At 41.6% G+C, this 26,207-nt stretch overlaps 2 protein-coding genes across 3 annotated transcripts; both read left to right on the forward strand.

The window, feature by feature from the left end:
• The first annotated feature begins 7 nt into the window (after nucleotides 1-7).
• fsta (follistatin a) lies at nucleotides 8-6,369 on the forward strand. Of its 2 annotated transcripts, none has more exons than XM_070963907.1 (6): nucleotides 8-175; nucleotides 1,365-1,556; nucleotides 1,759-1,977; nucleotides 2,133-2,357; nucleotides 2,944-3,174; nucleotides 5,204-6,369. In XM_070963907.1, the coding sequence occupies exons 1-6, from the start codon at nucleotides 85-87 to the stop codon at nucleotides 5,290-5,292; spliced, it is 1,047 nt and encodes a 348-aa protein (XP_070820008.1). In that variant the 5' UTR covers nucleotides 8-84; the 3' UTR covers nucleotides 5,293-6,369. The 2 variants fall into 2 exon arrangements, with proteins under 2 accessions (XP_070820008.1, XP_070820007.1); XM_070963906.1 differs by having other exon boundaries at nucleotides 15-175; nucleotides 1,365-1,562; nucleotides 5,204-6,330.
• A 941-nt stretch (nucleotides 6,370-7,310) lies between these two features.
• ndufs4 (NADH:ubiquinone oxidoreductase subunit S4) lies at nucleotides 7,311-25,845 on the forward strand. The gene is made up of 5 exons (XM_070964611.1): nucleotides 7,311-7,436; nucleotides 10,242-10,320; nucleotides 23,993-24,165; nucleotides 24,450-24,523; nucleotides 25,639-25,845. Exons 1-5 carry the CDS (start codon nucleotides 7,354-7,356, stop codon nucleotides 25,740-25,742), a joined length of 513 nt encoding a protein of 170 aa, XP_070820712.1. The 5' UTR covers nucleotides 7,311-7,353; the 3' UTR covers nucleotides 25,743-25,845.
• The last annotated feature ends 362 nt before the right edge of the window (nucleotides 25,846-26,207 follow it).

Below are 26,207 nucleotides of genomic sequence, written 5' to 3' on the forward strand. Positions count from 1 at the left end.
TGACACTTATTCAACACTGCCACCGTAAGCAGATTACTTTTGCGCTGCCTGTGTCAAATACGTAGTTCACTTTGCCTCTCCATCATGTTCAGGATGCTGAAACACCACCTTCACCCGGGCATTTTTCTCTTGTTCATATGGCTTTGTCACCTCATGGAACATCAAAAAGTTCAAGGTAAGCTCTCTTCATCAGCTTTCCTTTATTCTTTCCGTTTTAGTAAAACTTCGACTGCTGTCAGGCTCAAAACGCGCCCGAGTGTCGAATACTTGCAGCAACCGAGAAACTTTTCAAAGTCAGTTTCCTTTTTTTCCACCGCTGATAAAACTCTCTCCGCATCAGACGGTGCGTGCGTAAAGCGTCCATAAAACAGGTGCCATATGGGACACTTCAAAGTGAGACTATATGGCAAGTTTTGCAGCCCTCGCCAGGCGCACACACTTGAGCCGCCACGCCGCGCTGGTAGCAGCCTCAGCCTTCTATAATACCTGAGCATGTTCTCATACTTTTCTATGAGCGTGGAGCGTCTCACGATGTTGTCTTCAGACCTGTGCCAAACTTAAGAATATGCACTGTGAGTTCATAGGCGTGTTATTTGTATATTTCCCTCACGCACAAATTCAGCATTGTATGCAAAAATAGCTTTTTTTTCTTGCAATGTTTCATCTTTCTGACAAAAATAATAAAACTGAAGACTTTTGCACCTACCTTTTTGTGTGTTTTGGAGCCTAGAGTTCAAATAGAAATCTGTCTTCAATTTAAGAAACTCACCAGTTCATGAACACTTAATGTCATGTGTGGCTGTGTCGGTTTAGACATCCTGCTGTTGTCTGGATCAAAGGATATTTTTGTGCCACAGAAAGGGATAGCTATACTGTTTTTTCATGTGTATATGTTTAAAATAAACTTTCCACTGCTTTGTTAATAAGCAGGACAATGTCTGGTGGGTACATGTCTGGGATATTGTTCTGAGGCGTTGGAGACGGTGGTGTGTTTAGCGAAAGACCGTGGTTTTCTGAAGGTGATTGGCTGCTATTTAACACTGTCTAGACGCTCCACTTTCTGTCCAGTGATAACAAGGAGGCTCTAGGAATAAAGGACACCCCCGCCCCCCTCCAAAGATTCTTCTCACTTTTTTGGTTTGTGGCTGCATTGTAAGCGCTGTCAGTCACAGATGGGATAGGCAAGTGTTAACAGTGTCGAAAAAAAAAAATCAGACAAAATACTGCCGGGAGGGCGAAAGGGAGGGAGGGAGCGTCTCGGATAATACGGGCTGCGTGTGTGTCTAGTGCGTCTGGGTCAGCGGTTTCAGGCGTTCAACATGCGACATTCTAGCTTTTTTGTTTGTTTGCTTGTCTCTTTACAGCTGGGAACTGCTGGTTGCAGCAGGGGAAGAACGGGAGGTGCCAGGTGCTCTACATGCCCGGGATGAGTAGGGAGGAGTGCTGTCGGAGTGGAAGACTGGGGACGTCCTGGACCGAGGAGGACGTCCCCAACAGCACGCTCTTTAGGTGGATGATCTTCAATGGCGGAGCCCCCAATTGCATACCTTGCAAAGGTGGAGGTGCACTCATTTCCCTTCGTTTTCTCATAATACACATCCTCAGTCATTTCGTTCAGTAAATACTAGTGATGACCCGATTTACGCGCACCAAAGTGCGTAAATTATCCCTCTAGTCTGTACTTAATGAGCCAGAGTAATTGTGCGCACAAGGCCAAAATCCTCGCAGGCATCACATAACACAGACCTTTTATTTTAGAAACCTGCGATAATGTTGACTGTGGGCCCGGGAAGAGGTGCAAGATGAACAGAAGAAGTAAGCCGCGCTGCGTGTGTGCACCAGACTGCTCCAACATCACCTGGAAGGGACCGGTCTGCGGCTCAGACGGAAAGACCTACAAAGACGAATGCGCGCTGCTGAAGGCTAAATGCAAAGGCCACCCTGATCTGGACGTGCAGTACCAGGGGAAGTGCAAAAGTAAGTCAATATTATTTAAAATCTACCCACTTGTGAGATTCCACATATCTCAAAGCTACCTGTGCCAAGAATCCAGCGGTTTGCTCCCCCCACCCCACACGCACATATTTTGTGCCATTTTTCCTCAAAATCTTCCAATTTCTTTGTCTCAACAGAAACGTGCCGTGACGTTTTGTGCCCTGGCAGCTCCACCTGCGTGGTGGACCAGACAAATAACGCATACTGTGTGACGTGTAATCGGATTTGCCCCGAGGTGACGTCGCCAGAGCAGTACCTGTGTGGAAACGATGGGATCGTCTATGCCAGCGCGTGTCACCTGAGAAGAGCGACCTGTCTCCTCGGCAGATCTATTGGAGTGGCATATGAGGGAAAATGCATCAGTAAGTCTGCAACCAGAGACGTGAGAGTGTGAGACTTTGCTCTCTGGGAGCGCCTCAAGCCACTGACTCTGAATATTATTTGAGTGCATTTTCTTCCTGGCCGGCTCTGCAGCTATTCACTGTTCATTTTTGCCAACATTCCACTGAGGAGGGGGTCTTAGAGAGAGAGTGTGTGTTTGGTAGTTGCTTGTGTTTGCTCAAGAATTGATAGACATCTTATTATTTCCTGATGTTGGCAGCACTATCCCATATGGGAAAAGGGGAAGGAAAGGGGGAAGGAGAAAGAGAATGAAACAGGGGAGTGCTGGGGGCTATGAAGACATGCTTCAAGTTAATATTTGAGTCACAGGGATTCTTATCCTGAAAGCAGCCAATTTAAGTCATGTAGTCTTTAAAAAATGCTAATTAAATCATGACTTTTAGTACCCCTCCACAAGACCTAACACCACAAAACAGGATTTAGTTTTTATTCCTAGTTTAGTTCTCCAAAAACTCAGCAGCCATCTGATCCTGCTTGAAAAGCATTTATGATAATCCATCTAATCAAAGATTTCCCCTGTGCTGATTTCCTCCCCTTTCCTTCTAGAGGCCAAGTCGTGTGAGGACATCCAGTGCAGCGCGGGGAAAAAGTGTCTGTGGGATGCTCGGATGAGCCGGGGCCGCTGCTCGCTGTGTGATGAGACCTGTCCGGAGAGCAGGACGGATGAGGCGGTGTGTGCCAGTGACAACACCACATATCCCAGTGAATGTGCCATGAAGCAAGCTGCTTGTTCTATGGGGGTGCTGCTGGAAGTCAAGCACTCGGGATCTTGCAACTGTAAGTAAACAACATAAGCAAAATATGAAAAAATGAAACAAAACACCCTCCTCCCTCTCCAAGCAAAAGACATTATTCCATGTTGCTTCCCCAACAAAAACCTCCCCTGAAAGTGCCCCCCAACCCATCCCAACTTTCCCCAAACTCCCACCCCAGCCGCACCACCAAGCACAGCTTAAGCAAGCAGAAAGGACTTGGGAATAGAAGAACTTGCATGACGTTGTCTTTGTCGCTGGCTTTTGTTCTTGTGTTCTTGTTTTTTTTTTTATTTTACTTTTTTTTCTGATTCTTCTGCAAAACAAAATAACAGAAAGGTGAATGGAAAAGCATCAATGTATATCAGCAGACTCTATCGAAGAGTCTGGGAAACGCTAACTCCATTAAACTAACGTAAATAATAAAAGAGACTAATTTTGTTTGCAGTCGAACAATCCTGATATTTAAAAGTCTAGTTAAGTTTATGGTCATGCTAGTGACCTGCATTAGCAGGTTGCCTTAAATCTAATGCAGTTTTTTTTTCCTTTTTCTTTTATAAATCAGGAATGGTTTGTTTTGATGACAGTGGTCATATCTTACAGCTTGTAAATTCCATGGTCACATCGCTAATTTCAAGTTAATGGTATATTTGTGTTTTTGTATTATTTTACTTTTTGTTGCTTTTGGCTGTAATCAATCAATCAATTCAAAATGCACTGCCTCTTGTGACATACACCACACTGCCAACATGTCAATAAGAACAGAATACTTTTACTCATATGATGCGCATAAGGTGATTGTAACATTGGTGCCATGTTTAGTGACAATGACGATGGACTTCAACACTGACATTCATGTAGACTGCTTATCTGTGGAGCCATTCATGCGCTCACAAATCTGTGGGTGAACCGTCAAATTGAACAACAGCCTCAAGGAAGTATCAAATTTACATTCCAAGAAGAGTGTCTCCTTGTTAGCTTCTCTCTCCTGACTGAGTACCTTAATGTGATGTGCCTAAGGTATGCAATGGAATCCAAGGGACCAACTTTATGATCACCTCAGCAGCTAAATATAAATGTGTTACTTCACAGTGTGCAGGATAAGCATAAGGAGCTTGTAGAACCGCACTCTCTTACTTCTCATCTCATCATTAGGGGAAAAAGTTAACAGTTATCAGCTAACTTTTATTGTTCGTGCTGTTTCCAGTGAATGTGTTGTCTACCAGAATATGTATCAGAAATCACAAAACCATTTGGATTGATGAGGGACTGCCTGTTTTATTTTTATTTTTGTATTGTCACTCTTGCTCTCGCTTGTGTGCTTTTTTCTTTCTTTTTCTTTGTTTCCTGTTTTTTTTTTTTTTTATGTGTCCGATGTAAATCTCCTCTGTAAAAAGAAAATACCTCAGAACTGTGCTGATGATCTCTGACCTGCTTGCTAAGGCCAGGCTGTGACACAGAGTCCTCCCTCCCTGTACGTTTGAGCCAGAAACTTAAATAATAATCAGAGCAAAGAAAATCCGAGAACACAAGAGCACCTTTTTTGTGTTATGTGTGTCTGCTTTCAGGAATCTGCCCAAAAGAGACCCCAGCCACTGGAACCATCAGTGCCCCTGAACCCCCCTCCCCTCCCCACAACCCACCTTGTGCCCCCCCCCCCCCTGACCTCCTTACCACCCCTTCTTTTCCATCATCCCACTTTTTTCTCTTGTTGCAGCCCTGACTTGCTAGATTATGTAAATGCCAGTTGCATAATTGGGGATGCCACAGTAATTGTTGATGCCAAGTCACACAGACCCTTCCTCTCACACACACACACACACACACACACACACACACACACACACACACACACACACAAATGCAAACACACAGATGCATACATGCAAACATAAACATACACACACATGCACAAAAAAGAAACTAAAGGGAAGCTGTGTGCTGGTGGCTTTGCTGTGAGCTTTTTTAAATTTTTTTTTTGAGAACATTCAGTGATAATCTGCGCTGTTGTGGTCCATATTCATACAACAGCTACCATATATTCTCCCACATAGCCATTACAGAAGACCAGGAGGAGGATGAGGAAGATGAGGACTCAGACTACATGGCCTATGTCCATATATCTTCTATACTGGATGGATAGGCCCCCATCACTAGGGGAACAGTCCTAGGGCAAGGAATCGTGTCCATACTGTACATTATGTGTATGCTTATTTATTTTTTAAAGAAAAAGGAAGTATACATATAGTTCAGTCTGCTAGATGTTTATTTATACTTTTTTGTGTTTTATAATTTATACATTTACAATGTCAGGCTTACTATCTACCATGATATATTGTGTTACCACTCATTTCCCCCTTTTTGTTGTTGTCCCTATTACTTTCTTTTTTTATCATGAAGAAATATATTTGTCCAAAGAGAAGCAGTGTTATTTATTTGTCATGTTACCGTGTAAGTATAAGTCCTCTACAAGCTGTAAATTGCATTCCCTGAGCTGTAAAAATCTGCTTGTTCCTGTCAAATCTCTATCACAGATGTTTATGTCACATATACGTAAATGCATGTTAAGGCTGTGTGTTTATTTATTGGGAATATATCAATCATTTTATGTACAGAAGTGTTTCTGGTTTGTTTACAACTCATAATAACTGACCAAAGGGATTCTCTCAATGGTTTTGCAAAAGAGCATTGTTAAAGTTGCAACACAGTAATGATGAAATGGAAGAGAAAAAAAAATAGAGCCATTTGTTTTTTCTTTTCTTTTCTTTTTTTGGTTTCTCTCTTCAGATTGAACCCTTTAGATTTGATTCCACACAGAGATGACAACTTTAGACATTATTCAATAGCATTTACTTTGTCTCACCACTTTAGAGCAGAGGTAAGTTTTGGACAATACTTGATTATTGTGGAAACAATGTGCCATTAACATTTGTGTGCTGTCTTCTTGCCAACGTGCTCCATATTGCTCTCGCAGAGCTAAATAGGACTAATATACTGCAGTACTCGACACAATATCAGACTTCATCACTTTGTTTCTTTTTTGTTTTGTTTTTTCTTTCTCAGAATGCATTTTTATTTTCAAACATCACAAGAGAAATACAAAATTCTGTTATGAATATATAGTTTTGTATTTTTTATGTAAATGTCATATGTACATACAAAGTTTGATGGTATTTGTACAGATATGAAGAGTGAAACAATAAAAGTTTTTTTCCTTATACTTTTTATGACTCTGTTATTGACTTGTGTATCAAACACCAATGTGTGTGTTTAATTCAAAAGAGAAGTTGGAACTAAATCAAATTTTAGACCTACATAGGTTTGATTTGGGCATTGTGATGATATACCATCTACTGGGAGATGAGGTACATTTATCTACCATCACAGATTTTACAAATCTGTTTATACTGTGGTATCAATACTGTGCTGTGGGTTAGCCAAAACAAATATTCCTCTCAGCTTGGTGATTGTACAGTTTGTGAAAGTTTTACTATATATTACCACAGATCATTATATATGACCTGAAAATTTACTTTTCTAAGATCTAACTAATTTAATACAAGAGTGACTTTACATGTTGTACAGCAAAATGTTTAGCACAGCAGTATTTTGGTCCCACAGTCACTCCATAAAGTGAGAATCTACATTCAAAATTTCAGAAACATCAGAGGGAAGAACCCTTTAGACCAATTAAAATCATCAAAACCATTTTAACGGAGCATAAATAAGTGGGAAACCTCATAAATTTAAGGTCAAAATGAAGTTTAATAAACCATGTGAGTCATATCAAAACCACAGTTTAGTCAGACATGAATTTGACAGCTACATACATGGTACATTTGATACTGATAATCTTATCAGATAAAGACGGGGAAAAAAAGGGGGGGGGGGGGGGATAGAAGGGAAATATAAGCCTTTTGAAGTATGCAATTACTCGACACCGAAGTCAAAGGCAAATTCCTCTGGATGTGCTGAGTTTCTTTCCATTAACACCATCACCGTCGTTATTTGTGATATGAAACAAACATTCGTGGCGTAAATAGACGCTAGATATGCCTGGACATGTCTCTCTGTATGCAACACATCGCTGTAAAGTAATTTTAGTTGCTGGCATCAGTCCGCCGTGTCTTTGCCAGCGGTTTCCGTCACCCGCTCGTACGGTTTGTTCCTTCGGGGTCGCCGTACGTCATTGTTGACAACAATCATGGCGTCCTCAATGTCACTTCTCGGCTTGGGTCGTTTGTCTGTCATCAATGTAGCTTCTAAATTGGCCCTGAATCCTATCAGGTAATTTTACGTTGCTTATTTGTTAGTTTTATATTCGTGTTCGATGCTATGAGTCATTTTGTGTGAATTGCTTGACTCCAAGTCGACTTAAGGCGAAGCAAGCAGGCCGTATGCCTGTCATGTCACAGGCTAAGTGAGAGTAAGCTAGCCAGCTTGAACACATGAAGTACAAAAAGTATGTTTAAAGCTGTCCGCTCTTTATTGGACAAATGCGAATTTACATAACTACGCACTTGTCCTTAAAATGTGAAGGCTAGTAGCTAATGTCCATGTCATGCCGTGTCCTTACAGCACTCGGCTAGCCAGCTAATTGGCTAATTTTGGGTCTAGCAAGTCTAGCTAGAAATCAGTTTAAGAGCTAACGCAATTAAGCGCTGCTCACTGCTCCACATAAAATTTGCTGCATACCATTTATAATATTCGACGAGACGAGAACTTTTAATAGCAGGAAAGGACAATATCACTGACTGACTCACCACAGCTGACCTTACAGTCAACTTCAGGGATCTCACTGCAATGAAGCTAACAAGTAGCATCAAAGTAACGCTATTAATATTCAAACACAACGCAAGTTTTGCTGCTTGGATTATAAGTTTGGTTTAGAAATTGCATCACTTAACACATTTTCTTTTTCATTTCTGTTCTATTCATAATGTGAATACAACGTGCACTTCATGTTACGGTTGTTAGTCATCAAACCCATTATATTTTGTGAGCTGCACAAACAACAATAAGCAGCACGATGAACTTCACGGTTAGATCTTCGAAGTCACGTCTGATCATAATAATTTGTGCCTCTTATCCTGCAAAAATTAGTTTATCTCTGATTCTCTGATCTGCCTCTTTTTTGACCTGTTCCCTCTGTCGGGTTCCCACAGTGATCCAATCTTCTCTAATCTCATAAACAGTGGTGAAAATAGACGTTATTTAGTTCATATTAATTAGGGGCTGCCTAGAAATCAGCTGCAGTAAATGAGTTAGTGACAAGAAGTATTTGAACTTTTAAACATAAATAGGTACATGATAGGAAAGAACATTATCTGGGGTCGGCATTGACCTGGACGATGCACTCTTAACAGTTGATACACTGATATGACAGTAGATACTATCTATGGTTTTTGGAAATCAGTACTCTAATATGGTAATGCCATGTTTCCTGACAGGAAAGGCTGAAGTTAAATTCAGGTTTTATAGTCTAGTTTAACTTGTTTTATAAGCTGAATGAGATAATCAGTGCTTGCCTGCATGCACGGCTGTCATATCAACATTGCAACTGATTCTATTTGCAGTCCAAATAATTAGTCTTTAATCTAGATAAAATATTGCAGAATAAAGCAAATCAATAACATTAGTCACAGTATTTCCTAATTATATTGAACCCACTGACTCAACAATATCACAGTATTTTATTTGTCACCATCTCTCAGCTCTAACAAAGCATGTGGCCCTAGCAGACATCAGCTGGTGTCTGCTGACATAAATTATCTGCATGGATTTATGCATAAGCCCTTTAAATAATGATTTTTACCTACCAGCCCTCCCTGCCACTATTGAATGGTTCCTTTAAAATTTTGTTGTATTATAAAAAAGTAAATTGTCTTACAGAATGAAACACAGAGATACTCCCTTTACACAATGTAAGTTACAACCTTATCAGCTTTTATAATTAAGACACTGGCCTCATCGTGCACAAGATGTGGTCATTAAATGAAAGATACATGGTGTTGTCCAACTTTGAAATTCAGTTGTCGAAAAAGGAATTACTTTTATGATCTGAACATGAATTAGTAAAGATAACAGGTGATAAAACAATGGATGCCTTTGATACTAATACAGTTTATTGGCTAAGTTGGCCTTTTAAACAAAAGTTCTTTAGCAAAGTTGACTGTAAAACGATTTTCATTAGTGATTCATCGGTCACTTCCTCTTTGACCTTTCATAGTGTTTGTCAAATATCATAAGCGACCTTCTAAAGGGATGTACTTTATCTGATCGGCAGACAAATGCCACAAGCATATAATTTATGATACCATGAAACTGAAAAAGTAGACAACCGATCTCATTTATGAAGCTGAATCCAACAAAAGTTTGGCATTTTTACTTGCTAAATCTAAGAATCAGGCATCAGAATTAAATTTTACAACATCTTGGTTTTCCACCCTTCATCAGGTACAATTGTATCTTATACATCTTTCTGTAAGTGAGTGCAGTCTGCTGGGCTTCTTTCAAGTGATGTGTTAAAGAACAGAATGTCTTTTATAATACAGTTATGTTCAGTGTTTCCACTCGAAAATATCTTTGTGTTGGTGAAAATGGTGATTTTCTTCTTTGTCTTTTAGTTGAAACATTAGACAGAGTAGTACAGTTCTTTGTGTTGAAGCATTACATTTGAAATAAATGTAAAATTGTGATTATCGGGGCATGATCTGGAATGTGATTATCTGGAATAGCCCTTCCCTGGCTCAGCCATGATGGCACATTGCTGTTTTGTGACAGTACACGGCTGCACATTCACAAAGAGCTACACAGTCCTCGCCTGACAGTTGACCACAGCCAACATTAAGCACGTCCTGTCATTAGGATGAGAGCGAGAGTCTGCCAGAGATGCACCAGACAGAACTAATAGGTGGTGGGGGGGATTCCCTCCTTGTCTCTTCCTTTTCACTGTATCCTCGCCCCACCGCTTCCTCCAAGATAGCCAGTGTTTACAACTTGTGCAACTTGTTTGTGTAAATTACCTCTTTGTTGCTTGTCTGCCCTTGGTGGGTTGTGCTTTGCGTGTAATGTCTACCTAATGGTTTTCAGGTCTGCAAGCACATCAACATCGAGGCTGGCAGAGAAACCAGGACAAGACACGCAACTTATTACAGTTGATGAGAAATTGGTAAGGATCCCTCTCTGTTCAACGTGACACACAGATTGGTGTTTGTCTGATCTACTGTCTTCCAATTACTTTCCTGGAAAAATTGTTAAAAAACTTTCCGAATCAGCTGCCAAAATGAGCTTGCGTTAGACAGTAGGCTTTTGATGACGGTAATGGCAAATGTTATCATTGGTCGTTCTGTGTGTGCTCACAGCTCCCACAAATCCTCTTACTCCTCCCAGCTTTTGATGATAAGTCATTAAAGAAGTTACTAAAGTTTACTAAATGGGGTTTAGGTGAAAAATTGTTTTGATAGGACCATGTTTAAGATGATCATTATTTAATGCATACCCATATTGTGCATTTTATGGTGTTGTCTCCACTGGCCAAAACCACCAGTCACATACTAATATACAGTCAGGTTACAGCGTCCAGTATTTGTGTTGGGTTTTGTTTTGTAATATTTTGTCCACCATGTGGAAACCAGTGAGGACATACAGCCCTGATTCCAAAAAAGTTGTGTAAAACAGAAATAAAACAGAAGATGATAGTTTGCCAATGCTTTTTGACATGTATTCAATTAAAAACAGTACAAAGACAATATATTTAAAGGTCTGGTGTGTCTAGTAGTGAGCAACTGAACACCCCTCGCCTCATACTGACCTACAGTGGCTGTAAAAAACATGAAAAAAATCATGCAAGGTGCTCTCTAGAGCCATGTCTGCTTTGTCCATTCTGGGCTACTGTAGAAACATGGTAGCGCAACATTTTCAGGTGATTATACACTAATGAAAACAATACTGTGAATATTATCTTACATTTTTGCCAATAAATAGCCCAAAATCCTACACAGTGGACCTTTTAATATTTTACTCATCAACAGTCAATACTTGATTTTTGTTTATGTTTAGCCTGAATTTGATGCAGCAACACATTTCAGACGAGTTGGGACAGGAGCAACTAAAGACTGGGAAAGTTGTGGAATACTCCAAAAACACCTGTTTGGAAAATATTCGTATTTACTTTTATTATTATTATTATTTTTTAATTCTTTCAAAGCAACAGCGTTAATAAATCAGTTGAGCTCACTTGCTTATTTCCAGCACCTGGTTTGACAGGTGACAAGTTGTGTCTTGGCTCCATTGTGTACATCAGTCTGAACCCAGCTTCTCATTGGCTGAATACTGACAGATATCATTTACAGTAACACTCCTGATTTATTTTGCTCTGTCTGGCACTTGAATGCTCGAGGGTTCTTTGCTTGGCATCAGTAGCAGCAAGTTGATTTGCATGTCAGTTGCATTGCATCTATTGACATGACATATCCTGCATACTTTACAGGTTTTTGTCTGACTGTTTTGTTTTCTTCATAACAGTGTTTCAACACTGCCGTTTTCAAATTAGAGTGCACAGATTGGTGTTCCCCTGTCCTTGAGGCAATTTACATTATTTGCGTAATCTTACATTTGGTGCTGTCGTCATGTAGTTCAGTTGGTAAATCGAGTGATTTTTGTTCAGAATTATTTGTTCTCATCATCTTTTGTACTATATATGCTCCTTAATGATGAGAATACAACCAAAAGATATTCCACTGATTTAGCAATGCACTGCTATAATGTTGTTGGTTTCCCAGTTTAAAAGAAATAAAAATCAATGCAGGAATGTCTTTTTTATTCGACTATTCTTCACATTATTCTTACTTGTGAAAACCTGGCGCCTACATTTCCCACAAGGCAACTCAACTGCAGACAGATTGATCAGAGATTCATGCCTCAGCAGTTAATGTGGCCTCGAGCCACTAGCATCAAGCACAGACTGTATAGACATGGACATAGTCTCCATGAGGCCACTTTTTAGCTTTTGTTAGTGACAGAGTGCAAAGGGGAGAGAGAGAGAGAGAGGGAGAGAGGGGAAGACATGCAGCTAAGGACCACAGGTTGGAATGAAGCTCGGTCTGCTGCAGTAAGGACACAGCCGTAGTATGTGGTGCACACATTTTACCAGCTGAGGCACCTGGCTGTCCCACAGCCATAAGTTTCTGAAGAGCCATTCTGCGGCTCTGGCCATCGCCATCTTCGCAGTACCTAGGAAAACTAGGAAAATGGGAAATTAGCTGTATAGACCAGGCTGCTAACATGTTTATTTCTGCTGTAAAGTTTGACTTTTTATAATGGGGGTCTATGAGGACTGACCCACTTTTGGAACCAGCCTCAAGTGGACCTTCGAGGAGCTGCAGTTTACGGTACTTCCCTATTGGCTTCATTTTTCAGCCCCATTTGCTGCTGCTTGGTCTCATGCTGAGATGATAAGCAGGCAAATAGACGTCTGGTAACATCAGTTTTATTTTTTCATTTTCAATCTATTCTTGATCATCAGGCCCAAACAAAGTTATGTCACTGTATAAACCCACTAATACATCCAGTACCACCCAAAACCTGTAAACACACTATTATGTGTAAAATCAGAGGACTTCCCCTATTGTCTATCAATTTTCTATTGATTGCGTGTTGGTGCAAAAAAATAGAAGCATGTGAGGACAGCCAAATTGTTTGGACAGTATGCGTTTGTTACTGTGGAGATATATATATATATATATATATATATGTATATGAATTAATATGTGTGGATGTCATGCACACAAGAAACCAAGTTACACAGGAAATCTTGTAAGATGTTTGCACGCATTGTAGAAACCTGGGCACTGTAATCAATATGTTGGAGAAGCTCCTCAGTCCTGCTTTGATTCAGCACCTCTGCTGCCGCTGCACTACTTTCTCTGTCCGAAGGCTTTGTTGTTCATCATGGTGATTAGCTGTTTAATCAATTCGTGGATCAACAGAAAATTCTTCAGCCAGCTATTTTGATAATCAACTCATCTTTTCAGGCACTTCTCCAAAAATAACAAACTTTCACTCGTACCTGCATCTTCCTCCTGGAAAGTTCTGCTGGGAAGATCGGGTTTGTCTAATCCCCCTACCCCGATTACGGAAACTGGGATACCCCATTTCTCATATACATGATGTTTATGAAAGTAACTGCAGAAACAGTGACTGAAGTGCTTGTAAACATACTGAACGAGAACATCAAGATGAAGCTTAAGTGGTGTATTTGTCTCAATGTACGTAGCAGTTGCAGCTGAGGCTTTGTTTGGTGACTTTCTGTGAGCAGCAGTCTTGTCAACTGGCTTGGACACACAGCGTAGCTCCAAAAGCACTAGACGGGCAGGTTTCAGTTAAAAATGTGTAATCAAATCTAATTCACAGGCCAATGGTGACTATGAAGTCACTGTTCAGGGTTGCTGTTTCAATAAAGCATGTGGTACAGCTGTATTTCACTTTGTTTTCCATCAGACAGGGTCTTTGGTGCCTCTTTTCTCTTTGCAATAAGCATGCATGTGAAGTGGCCAAGGTTAGCAATGTACCAACTGTACCAAACAAAGAAGGATCTTTTGAAGTGAATGCTTAGTCATTAAAAGACGAAGGAGATAGGAGATAACGGAGAAAGAGGGAGTTTGGGGAGAATGTGGGAGTCTGTTGTGGACTTGTTTGGGGGGGGGGGGGGGGGGGGGGGGGGCGTTGCTGTGTGTGGGCAGCGTCAGTGCGCTTTTGTTCCAGAGCAAAGCTGACCATACTGGCAGACAAACCTTTGGCTGGGCGGAGTGTCTGTCTCTGTCCTCTCAGTAGGGGCCACTGAGAGGAACAGCAGAGGAGAGGAAAAAAAGGGCCTCTAAAAAATGGGGAGGGGGTGAAAGAAAAGAAGCTTGCATGGAAAAAAGTTTGTGAGACACCCTGAGACTCACGAAAAAGACAGTGGCCACTTCAGTGTTGTCGGCCACAGAGGTTCCTTTGTGGCATGCTGTTGCTGGCGACGGCGGGAAGTACTCTAATGCTCACCCAGACAGGCCGAAAAGAGAGGCCCTCAGCTGTTTACAGTACAGTGGTCTCCGTCTCACATGGAAGAGGGCAATGAGAGCACTCTCCCTTTTGGGCATTCAGTGTATGTCAGCACGCTAGTCATTCATCAGGCTGTCAATAAGTGTGAATTGCTTGCTGGTTAGACCAATCAAACAAAGGTCTCGATCCACTGAGAGGTTATGCTGGGTTCGCACGCTGTCTCTCTCTCTCTCTCTCTCTCTCTCTCTCTCTAGCAGCCCGAGGAGAAAGTGTTGTGCCGCTTGTTCTGTAGTGAACATTTCTGAATAAGCTCGTTTAGGTGAGGTTGCATTTTGGCCGGTGCAAATTGTATTTTGAATTTGCCCCAGAAAACTCTGTCTGAATGTTTGTGTGACGCTTATTCTTCCTTCTCATCCGTCCAAAAACGCACACCTCACAGCAACACCTCTGCAGTTAGTTTGGCTGTTTCCGTTCCTGGCAAATGTAGGCAATGAGGGGCCAAAATCTCCTTTAAGTCAAAAATATGAACTCATCCAAAAACAAAAAGCTTAGTAAGTAGTAAGCTGCTTTTGACATGTTGCTGTAGTTTTTGCATGCTACATTTCTCTGTCAGTAGTTTCGGGGTAGTGAAACTTAGTTTCATCTAGAGTTACCAGTAGGTTTGCTCACTACACTTTCCAAGTAGCTTGTCCAACAGTGTTCTGCAAAAAAGCCACTAAAATCCCATGATAAACTACCAGCCCCATGATAAACTACCAGCCCAGCAGCAGCCGGCAGACAGACACAGCTAGCTGATAGCTGGAGAACATAGTGGAGCATTTAGCCGCTAAAGAGTCAGATTTTTCCCTCGAGAGCTAATGGAGGCAAAAATCAGAGCTAAAAGAAGAGTGAATATTTCATGTTCAGCCGCCAAGTGGACAGAAAAAACACTCCAAAGGAATGATAGTATTGCTCCGTATATGACGGATGTGTTTGCTAACTAGTTTGCCATACCAGCTCAGAAAGTGTTAATATGTCAGCTTGATTCTACTGCCCCTAGGTGGACAGAAAAATCTGTAATTTAAAGTCAGTTTTCAAGCAAAAATGCCACATATTCCATTGTTTTGCCTCTGAAGTGTGAGGATTTGTTGTTTGTCTCATGATAGGATATTGAGTGTCTTTGGGCTTTGGACTGACACAATGATGATGATGATGATGATGATGATTAAATGAGGGTTGTTTTTTTTTTTTTTTTTTTGCATTATTTTCTGACACTTTATGGACCCTAAACAGCAGATAAAATAACAGAAACATTTTTTGGTAGCCCTACTTTAGATCTGGACTGTCTTCGTCTCTTTATAAACATGCACATAAATTAAAAACCTGGCTAGAATTTGAGCTTTTCATGAGCAAAACTTTGCAGGCATTGTCTGAAGTTCAGAAATAATGCCAAATAAAAAGACCTGCGTGATGGAGCTCCAGTGTTCCCTAGATTGCCCATGCCGACCTGCTTTTGTTTGTAATTACTGTTTGATTAAGCATGCTGAGCAGCTCCCAGGGTCCGGCTGGCTGGCCACTGATACACAGCTTTACACGGAATGTCTGTGACCTCCCTCAATTAGAGTCAGGCCTTTGCTTTACTCTCTAACCCTCTGCAGAAACAACTGCGGTTATAACCTCAGCAGCTGCTTCAATATGCAATAATACAATATCTCCCACTTATGCCTGAGTGTCTGAGCGTCTCGTCCTGCTTCAGCCGGGGCCAAGTGTGCTCCCTCTCTCCACATAAAGACAACCCCATAATCTTAAAGCGCTTGTGAAGCCTTGTTATAGAGTTCTCTAAAGGCACTAGGGTTTTACGAGACAGAGGAGGACAGTTATTAGAGTGTGGGGAATTGAGGGGGAAGGAGGGAGGAAGACGGGGAGAGGAAGAGAGTATTAAATTGGTAAGACTATTTGATGTTTGGTACGTCAAGTTTGCTAATTTAAAATCTTTGGTTTTCTTGCAAATTTACAGCACAGTGCACGCTTGGCAAGTAACATCACATCTGGACAAAAGATGTGTGGTTTGATTACAGTAAGGTAGTTTAGTCGAAAGGCAGGTTGTTGGTTGTTTTGAAAGACCTAAATCGAAATCAGATTGGAAAATGTCAGTCAAGATTTATCATTTGGAGCTATCACAAAGGTTCCTGATGAAGAGGTCCCTCGGTGGAAGCTGTTAACACAAGATGATCTCGAGAACTCGATTTTTGCAGAATTGAACGTGTGCTTGAGAGTGTCATTGGCAGCGTACCCTGAACCACTGTGACCTCAAACAAGTGTTTGCCCCTAAATCCCTAAAAAGTCATCTTTTTAAATGTAAGTCTGCATTCATTTAGTGTACACGCATCTCAGTATCCCCGCCTCTCTCTCCACCCACTCCTTCACTGCTCGCCTGCAGCATATCTTGCTCATCAAACACACAAACTGTAATATAGAGTATTATAGGAGTAATTTGGCCATACACCTTCCAGGCAGAAACCGATTTTGAAGAACAACAACCTCAAAAGTCCTCAGTCAGAGTTATCATAATGAATTCAGCAGCTCAGCTATCTGAATATTTGCTGTTAACTTTTGGCTAACATTATCGAGCACGCTGCAGATTTGTCAATGGATGACATGTGACAAAAATAAACTGACCCACACGTAGGCTCGTGCTCGCTGTCCCCAGGATAACTGGATGAAACGGCGTCAGCCTTCAGTATAAGTTTTGTGGCAACGTCCATCTGTTTTTGTGTAAAATTTTCAAAACAGTGCTAGGAAAAATGACTGCTGCAAACCAAACCCCAACACATGAAGCCTCACCATTTCTCCTTTTGCAAGTTTGCACCCAAAAACAGAACATATCTCTGCTGCCCTGTTGAAAATTGTGAGACGTACAATCGCAGCATACACCTGGCTTATCCTCTGATGCCCCTCGTTTCACTGTAGCCCCACCCCACGAGTCGACAACATCGGGTCCTTCGGTATGAAACCAGTGAAGCCCTGGCTGTGCGATTCTGTGTTTCTCAGACTGTCATTGGTCCTCTGCTGTTCCAAGGTGAAACTGCTCAGCCTTGACATTCACTGCTTAGTGATCATATGTTTATTACAAACAGCATATGGACAAGGTGAAAAACTTGATATTCAATGAAGGGGGTCTTTAAGTCTGCTGTACTGGGGTGTATACTCTATAAGCCTGTCTGGTCTCAGACACAGAGTGACCTACAGTGGAGCAGACCCCCCCCCCCCCGTCCGCTCCCTCTCATCCTCCTCTCCCACCCTTCCTCCCTCCCTCGCACGTAGACAACTTAAGTGTCTGTTTTGTCTGGTCGGCCTCTCATACGGCGCGCTTATGCAAAAAAAATCCCGCGGCTCAAGTTTGGAGTAGTGGGTCAGAGGATGTTGGTCTTTGAAGAGTGCCAGACAAGAGGCTTTATTATGTATCATCCACTAAATAGTATTTCATTCATTAACACTCTCTTCCATAGAGACTAAGCCTCTTAAGAGGACTCCTCAGCCCTGTCAGTGCTGGCTAGTTTCAGGAAGTGTCGAGCTGCTAAGGGTTGTGTTTCCAGAGTGGATAAAAAAGGCTTGCTGCTTCTGATTGTCTGCACTTCCATTGGTTCATTAGATGTGAGCTAGCAGCCATTTTTAGAATTTTGCAAACTAGTTTTGGTGTCTTATACCATCGTAAGTCTGGTTTCTGATGTTTTTGGCCTCTTCGTTCTCTTTCTAATACGTTGTTGTTAACGTGTACCAGGGCTGGAACGATTAGTCTATTAATTGATTAGCTGCTAATGGATTAAGTGATATTTTAAGCCAAAAGGCCCAAAAATCTCATGTTCCAGCTTCTCAGATGTGAATGTTTTTCTTAGTTGTCCATGACAGTATACTGAACATCATCTTGGTCTTTAACTGTTGGTCAGACAAAACAAACTTGCAAAGGGCATATTTTGCCATTTGCTGATATTCTTTAGACCAAACAATTAATTGACTTTTAAGAAAAATAGCCTGGGGAAGTCTTTATATTGCTTATTTTGTTCGACTAATAGTCCAAAACTCAAAGATAGGAAAGAATGATATAAAATGGAGAGAAGAAGCACATCACTTTTGGTTGACTTGTAAATAAATTGTACTTCTAAAAGGACATTTGAAGTGTTGTCTGTGAGATGCTGTACAACAAACAAACATGTGCATCCGACGTATTCATAAACGACCCCCTCCTCTATCCTCCCAGCGGTATGTGTAACATGAGATACAAGATGATCCTCGTGCCAGCTGCTTCTCGTTCTCCAGCGTTGAACCGCTCCCACTCATGAGCACCCAACATAATATTTGTTTCTATTAGAAACGCCCCCTATGTCCTATCAGTAATTGGCACGCTTTCTCCACTTCAAAGATGTCTAAAGGTGGGAGCCGGCGGAGGCTGATGAGTGAAGCTCATCATCTTGGTCTGGGTGTGGGCTGGACAGTGGGGGGTTAAGGGTGATGTGTTTGGACTTTCACCACATGCTGGCTCAACATGATTCAGCTCGGCCGACCTCATGACCCTTCCTGGCTGCCGAGCTGCAGTTTTGGCATACGGGTGCTCCAGCTTTGATAGGCAAGACTGTACTTGTGTCATGGCTGTCACAATGTCCACCACTGCCCATAACAATGAGGCGGTGACGTGAGAAAGGGTTTGTCTGAGCCGGTCATGCACAGACATCCTTTATTTGTTTGCCTGTTTGGTTACTGTACTAACAGGAAAATACTCTGTGCACCTCAGTTTACATTTGTAAACCCTAACAAGTCTTAAAAACAGGACGGCCGGTACCAATGTGTGTAGACAGTTTCACCCTGTATGTGGGCTGTTTTTCCGTGGAGATGTCTTAAAAGTCTCCTTCTGTCTCACCCACAGTCCAAACCCAAGGGAGGCAGAACCGGAGAGTGTTTGGTATTTTTGCTTCATTAAATAACTTCAACAACAAATGAGTTCTTTTCAGTTAATGATTGATTTCAGCCGACCGGTTCAGGGTGTACCCCGCCTCTCGCCCATTGTAGCTGGGATAGGCTCCAGCCCCCCGCAACCCCAAAAGGGATAGGCGGTATAGATAATGGATGGATGGATGGATTGATTTCAGCTGGTTATGAATGTTGTTAATCAAAAAAACCTAAAAAGACACAGCTAATAATTGATCCGTCCGGGATCATTGCAAGAGCAGACGTGAATTTCCTTTTTATGCTTTATTTTAGCTTTAAAATAATCCTCTCTCTGTTCTTAACAAGCACAGAGGGAGTATCAAGTGATAATATCCCAGTATCAAGTGAAAAAGACATGGCTATTCATTCAGTAAGTGAATAAACAGCATCGTGTTCAGAAGACAGTGTCCTTGTGCATATCTCTTTTCAAGTCCATGTGTACGTTTTGCCAAAGCCCAGGACGCTCCAAGTACCCCAGCATGAGCCACGACTCAAACCTCCCCATGCAATTGATATTTGCAACTGTCTGGTTAAAATCATTCATGTGATTTGTGTTGCTTTCACTTTCTCAAAGATGCATCCAAAAGTGATGTCTGACTTCCATCATTTAGAGATACCTTCTTACTGGCAGACCACTGCAGGAAATGTGGACATTCACCTGCAAATCATCTGAATCTGACAAGATGTGCTCAATGATATGGGGACCGTTGTGGCTGGGAGACAGTTTAAGAGTCCAGTGAAGAATGCACACGGTTCTAGTGGAAGGTGTTTCCTCTTTACCTGCTCTCTGTCCACCACATCTCCACTTTCTTTCAGTGATTCAGTTTGGTGTGGTGTCGTACTCTTTGACGAGAGCCAATCAGAGCTTTGTGAGTGGAGTTAAGAGTAAGGACGTCAGCAGTGTACTTCAGTTTATAACTGCAGTAAATGTATCTGGTTACGTTCATCTCTGACAGAAGTTTGTTAAAATGTGAACACCGATGTAAAGTGTGTGTAGCGTTGCCTCTTTTTTACCAACATTTACTGTTAACAGTGTAGATTTCCCGCCTTTGCCTCCTGATGCTACTGAGTTTACTGCGTCCTTTCGGGTTGGAACGTGTCAGAGACGCAGGACACGTACCGAGTAACATCAGTGCGGACCAAAACATCACAGAATCAACCAATTAGACTAACAAAAAAGACCAGAATAAAGTGTGACAGTAACTATAGTAACAGCATGAGAAGACGCGCTCCACAGCAGTCAGCGCTGGGGTCAGTTTGTCATTTGCTAAGCGATAGTGACATACACATACATAGACATGTATGTGTGTGTGTGTGTGTGTGTGTATGTATGTACTGTGTGTCCTCCTCTTCTCGAGTCCTAGTTGTTAGCTGGAATAATGACGTGAAATGAAATGACTGATTGCCAGCATCCCGTATTGTTTTCAGAATGTTTTCAACAGATTCTAGCAAGTGGAATGACATGAACGTCACATCTTGACAACTTCATGATTCATTTTATGATCTATGTCAGAGCTTATGTAACAATACGAAGGCCTCTTGTGTTTCCTTCACACTGAATACAGTTTGTTCCACAGTTGTTTCAGTTCAGGGCCGTTTCACTCCTCAACCCCCCCAAAGAAAACTGTTATATTCCGACTGTTCTTTTTACTTTTCTTGCCTTTTGATATCTCGTTATTTCCGTCAGTTTCTACCACTTAAGCAAGTTGAGATCTTTGAATCTTGTTTACTCAGAAATCTCCCATCCCAGGTCTCTGTTGGGGCATTAGGGGTACCGGCTTTCAGCATTCTGGTGGGCCCAGTGGCCCCACAGCGACAAACCCCTATGCTCTTTATTTGGCTCGTAGCCTGGAGGTGTCAGAAATATCGACACGCTTTCACGTGACGGAGACTTTGCCAGCCTTTTTCCCCCCTTTCTTAAGCCCGGCATTCTGCCTGCCCAGCCAGGTATTGTAGGGCCCCGTGAAGGCCCTGTGAATAGTGTCAAACTTGATAGTTCTCATTTTGCTTCCTGTACGTGGCAGAAGAAAAAGTGCCCACCGTGTGGGTTTTCCTTTTGTGATGGCCCTCTCTAGTCTTCCTGGGAACACACCACATTCCAGCCACAATCATTCCCTTTGTGAATCCGGGTATTGTGGGTGAGCCTGCTATGCCGATAACCCTCCTAGCTTTCAATGTAATGCATGCAAGTATCATGGAAGTCTAGACTCATATTTTTGCAAACAATGCCAGATAATGAGCAGAGTGTTTTCAGTTTCAGCTTTTGTTTTGAAACATCCTCCCTCATTCATGGAGGACCTTTTGTGCTCATTCACGCTTGAGATGTGATTTAAGGTCTGCTACATCTGGACAAATTATTGCACCAGTTTACCATACATGGGCCTCATGTGTCAGTTATGGTTTATGTAACGTAACCATAGTCTGGTCTGCTAATCCCAAGGGTATAATTTCTAATGCGTCTCAGGGAGGGATTTTCATGCATCTAACCCCGAGAGCAGACCAGACCAACAGCTAAATGTTTCTGACTGTGGATTTGATTTACCTCAACTCAAAAGGTACTTTTTGTGCATGATTTCTTCTCCTTGACTCGCAGCCCCAAATGTGTTGTGGTTCACTGTGTACAAAGCATTTTAATGATTCTTGAGGTTTCTCCAAAACTCCCAGGAAGTTTTTCTTACCTCTCACTTTTGGAGCACGGATCGTTTGAACTTTATCCATTGAAAATAAAAACTTCATCCAGCAGAAAGCAACATTTTTGAACATTACCTGCTGCAAGCTCCAAGATGAAAAAAAAAACAAAAAACAAATGTGGCGTCTCATTTTGGTACTCTCTCACACTGTCTGTGTGTTATTGTGTCATGGACCGTCCACCATTACCCCCTTTGGGTGAAGAGAACATGTTTTCTTCCTCTCTGTGACAAGAAGGAATTGTTAAGGTTAAGTAGATAGGGCAGCCGGAAATAATTACCAAGCACTTGTGAAGTCCCCCCCCCCCCCTCGTTTTTTCCCTTTCATTTTAACAGTCTTTTCAATGTGCAGATCTTGTTTATGATTAAATTCACACTGGTGTCGGCTCTGAGCATGGCAAAACATGTTTCACTGAAACGAGCAGTAGTTTAGCAGTTGGACCTGTAATTTACTCGGCTTAAATGCCACTGGAAGCTCCTTTGCCAAAGGAAAGGCGGCCTTTTGTGTAGAGTTCATGCAAAACGACCCCCTTTCTACAAATCAACTGGCAGATGACAGACAATGATGAAAATTTGATTCTTTGAAGTTGTAATGGCCATTGAAATGTGTAAAATTCTTGTATTGAAAGGAGAGCGCCCTGGAAAGCCCTCAGTCTTGGGTGGCTGGTGCCTGCGTGCTGGGAGGTTGGTCTGTGTTTTGTCGCCGACTTCCCATTGCTTGTTTGCTAATTCCCCGGAGAATTGGACCAGATCGTTGATAGGAGCTTGAAGGGGCTCCAGTTGCTCAGGAATATGCATTTAGTACAGCCGAAGGCCCCTCCTCCTCCTCTTGTCACGCTGGCCTACTTTCTGATGGTCTGGAATAAATCACCTCAAGTATTAGGCATTAATTTCATCCACCTCAGTACACATCGCAGCATGAAGATGGCTGCTATATTCTTCTTGTTCTGTTTTCTTTTTTTGTCCTTTGAATTCAGAATTGACCTTTTCACACATGCGAGCTGTGCTTTCTTTCTGTTGCCAGAGAGGAGTACTCATTTACAGGCTATATATCTATATATATCTATATGTAAACAAAAGATGAATCCACACAGGAAAGATTCACGTGTTTGTAACGCTCGTGCTGGCAGAGACAGAAATGCCCACTGAGTGAGCATCAGATCACAGAAACAATAAAAACACAATCCAAGCTTTGACTTTATTTTACTGTGTCTATAAAAACTGCTCACTCCTTGAATTCTTCCATCTTTTATTGTTTTTCTGACACTGAAGATGTGTTTAAGCTTTTTTTTTTTTCAAAAGGGAAAATAAATTTCCGCAGATTGATGTGAAGTGCAAAAATCTAAAACTCCCGAGTACTTTTTATAGCCACTGAAGATTTTCTGAGCCTCATCGTTCTGACACTCAGAACACCCTGTCAGAGCGTTACGTTGTATTTTGTAACACCTGCGAGTTAACTTTCAGGTGACCTCTCTTAACAAACACTGACGCGTTTCTGTGCATGAACTCCTCTCGGGGAAGGAAAAAGACATCAGTCCGATGAAAGTCAGGCTGTTTGTGGATGTCAGCTCGCTGGTCTGCAGCCAGAAACACGTCCGTCTGTTCTTGTAGTTCACGCGGCCGCAGACACGGGAAGCTTGGACAGCTTTTGGTTTTTGTTTTGACTGCTCAGTTGAGACCTCTAAGTTTTGTTGCCTTCAAAGGGGTTTCACCGAATAATTCCCCATAAATCATTAACTTGAATCCTAATGCTCATCCTGACTATTTTGGTCAATATGGAGATCATTTATTTATTTAACATGATAACTCGCTGACTCTGGAAGCATCATGCATTTACTGAACTTCAAAAAAAAATCTTTTTAACAATGTATTACCTTGAATTTAAAAGTAACTGACAAAAGCATCACACGTCTTGTAATAATATAGTAAATATGAGGACTTAATTAATATATGATGTGTATTCTAATGTTTTTATTTGATATAGATGATGATTTGAAATGAGGTCATGAAAAGCTACAGTAAACATAAGTTTAAATTTTCCACATCCACCAAAAATAATTAGAATTTCTGCTATTTTCCAGTCTGAAAAAGTCTCCACAGCTTCAACTGTTACTCACAGTCGGACGTGCTTTATGTCCACCTGTCTCTTAGGACATCACCACACTGACAGGCGTCCCAGAGGAGCACATTAAGACGCGCAAAGTTCACATCTTTGTGCCCACCAAGTCAGCCATGCAGTCCGGAGTCAACAACACGAAGAAGTGGAAGATGGACTTTGATACCAGAGAGCGCTGGGAGAACCCGCTGATGGGCTGGGCCTCGACGTAAGACCCTCGTACCCGCAGTGGCCAATTTCTGCAGCACACCCACTGAAATCACATTCGCTTTCTGTGTCTTAATCAGAATTCTTCAGAGTTCAGGATTGATGAGTCTGTCAGCTTTATTTACAGTACATACACAAATCAGCCTCAGAGTTTTACAGTTTGCACATGCATCATCCTCTGTCCTGCAAGGTTTTTGAATTTGGAACATGAACGGTTTCTTTTCATATTTGCCTCCAATCATGTGTCTGTTATTGTGTGGCTAACAGCCTTTGTCTGCCTTTCAGCGCCGACCCCTTATCCAACATGGTGCTCAGTTTCTCCTCCAAGGAAGACGCCATCGCTTTTGCTGAGAAAAATGGTAAAAAAATAAAATAAATAAAAAAATTCCAAGATATTAGATGGAGCATCAACCTTAATATTTCAAGCCAGACTTTTGTATAAAACAGAATATAACAGTGAATGTGAGGCCTCCACTAATCATAGCCAATCAGGTCAGGTTTAAAAATGACATAACAGACTTTTGACACACACCGTCCCGTGGAGGTTTACCAGAGTCTAATCAGTGGCTGAACAGACAGTAAATCAAATTTCTAATGAACACAATTAATTAAACTATATTTAATTATTATTAGTTGCACTGTTAGGAGCAGGAATACTAAGTTAGCAGGAGGGTCGTGATGCTGAAGTGAGTTGGTTGCCAGTTTTGCTGCTTTCACTCCATCACAGAGTGATTTGGTCTGGAACTAGATCGAATCTGTATCCATGGCATTTAGATCCAATCTAAAATAGCCAGTTACAGCGGCTTACACAGCGCAAAGGATCAATGCGGCCGTTGACCGTCCTGAATGGAAACTGAAGCTTTTATTTTATTTTTTAATGTTGATTGCATAAACTGTACATTGAACATGTGACAAAGAGCTGCGTTGATGTGAAATGCTGCAGTTTATTCTCAGGACAGATAAATCAGACCGTCATACCCTTTAGACATTGACAATATTATTTTGAAATGTTCACAGCTTATTAAACCATTTAAACCAGGATTGTCATCAGGTGGTAGCTGTAAAACAGCATCTGTTAAAACCTCGCCATGGAAACAAAGACACCTGATGACAGCGTGTTTTCCTCATAACAAATCAAGTAATAAAACATGAAGAGAATACTTCTGATGGACTAACAAGATGGTTAGACAATTCAAAACAGTCCTGTGTGAGTTCAAGTGAAAACATGGTTGATGTCGTTTTCTCAGAAAATTCCCTTCACTCAGAGGACTGAACCATCTGGGAGAGTTTGTTGAAACTAAGCAAAGGAAACTGGCTTTCTCTGTTTATTGCACCATGAAAGTGATTAGCGCAGCTCTGACTCCACACAGCCCGTTGATGTCTCCAAAACACCTCATTGCGGTTGGAACTCGTCCAAAGCGAATATACGTGACGCTCTCGCCCCCATCATTTACTCTGATGTTTGTCCTTTCAGGCTGGAGCTACGACATAACGGAGAAGAGGACCTCAAAGCCCCGGGTGAAATCCTACGGAGCAAACTTCTCCTGGGACAAGAGGACCAGGAGGTCTGCTAAGTAAACTGAAGACGCCCATCTGTTATTTGGCTTGACCTCAGTTTGTCCCACAGCAGACCTGTATCATTCTTGTCAATAAATGCATAATTATACATGTTTGAACCAAACATTTGGGTCATTATCGCTTTTTTCTTCAACCAGTCACCTCGTTACTGACTACCTAATGCAGTCTACACGGTTAATGAAGTGTTTGTTCTCTGAGTCTTGCACACGTTGTTTTGCAACAGCAAAAAGGGGAACATATTATTGCAATTAGAACCTGTTTAAACTCGGGGTAAATATAACTTTTGGCCAAAACAGGTGATGTTTTTTCCTGAGCGAGTCTTTGTTCCAGTCCTGTTACCTGGATTGTTTCAGTGTTTGGAGAGCTGCACGACTGGAATTTAAATAAGAACTTGGAACAGTTTTATCTGAAAAAGCTTTTTCCATAACTAAGACATCTGTACAGTGAGCTTACCATGTGTCTTTT

Source organism: Chaetodon trifascialis, chromosome 6 (genome assembly GCF_039877785.1).
Source record: "Chaetodon trifascialis isolate fChaTrf1 chromosome 6, fChaTrf1.hap1, whole genome shotgun sequence".
Lineage (NCBI taxonomy): Eukaryota > Metazoa > Chordata > Actinopteri > Chaetodontiformes > Chaetodontidae > Chaetodon > Chaetodon trifascialis.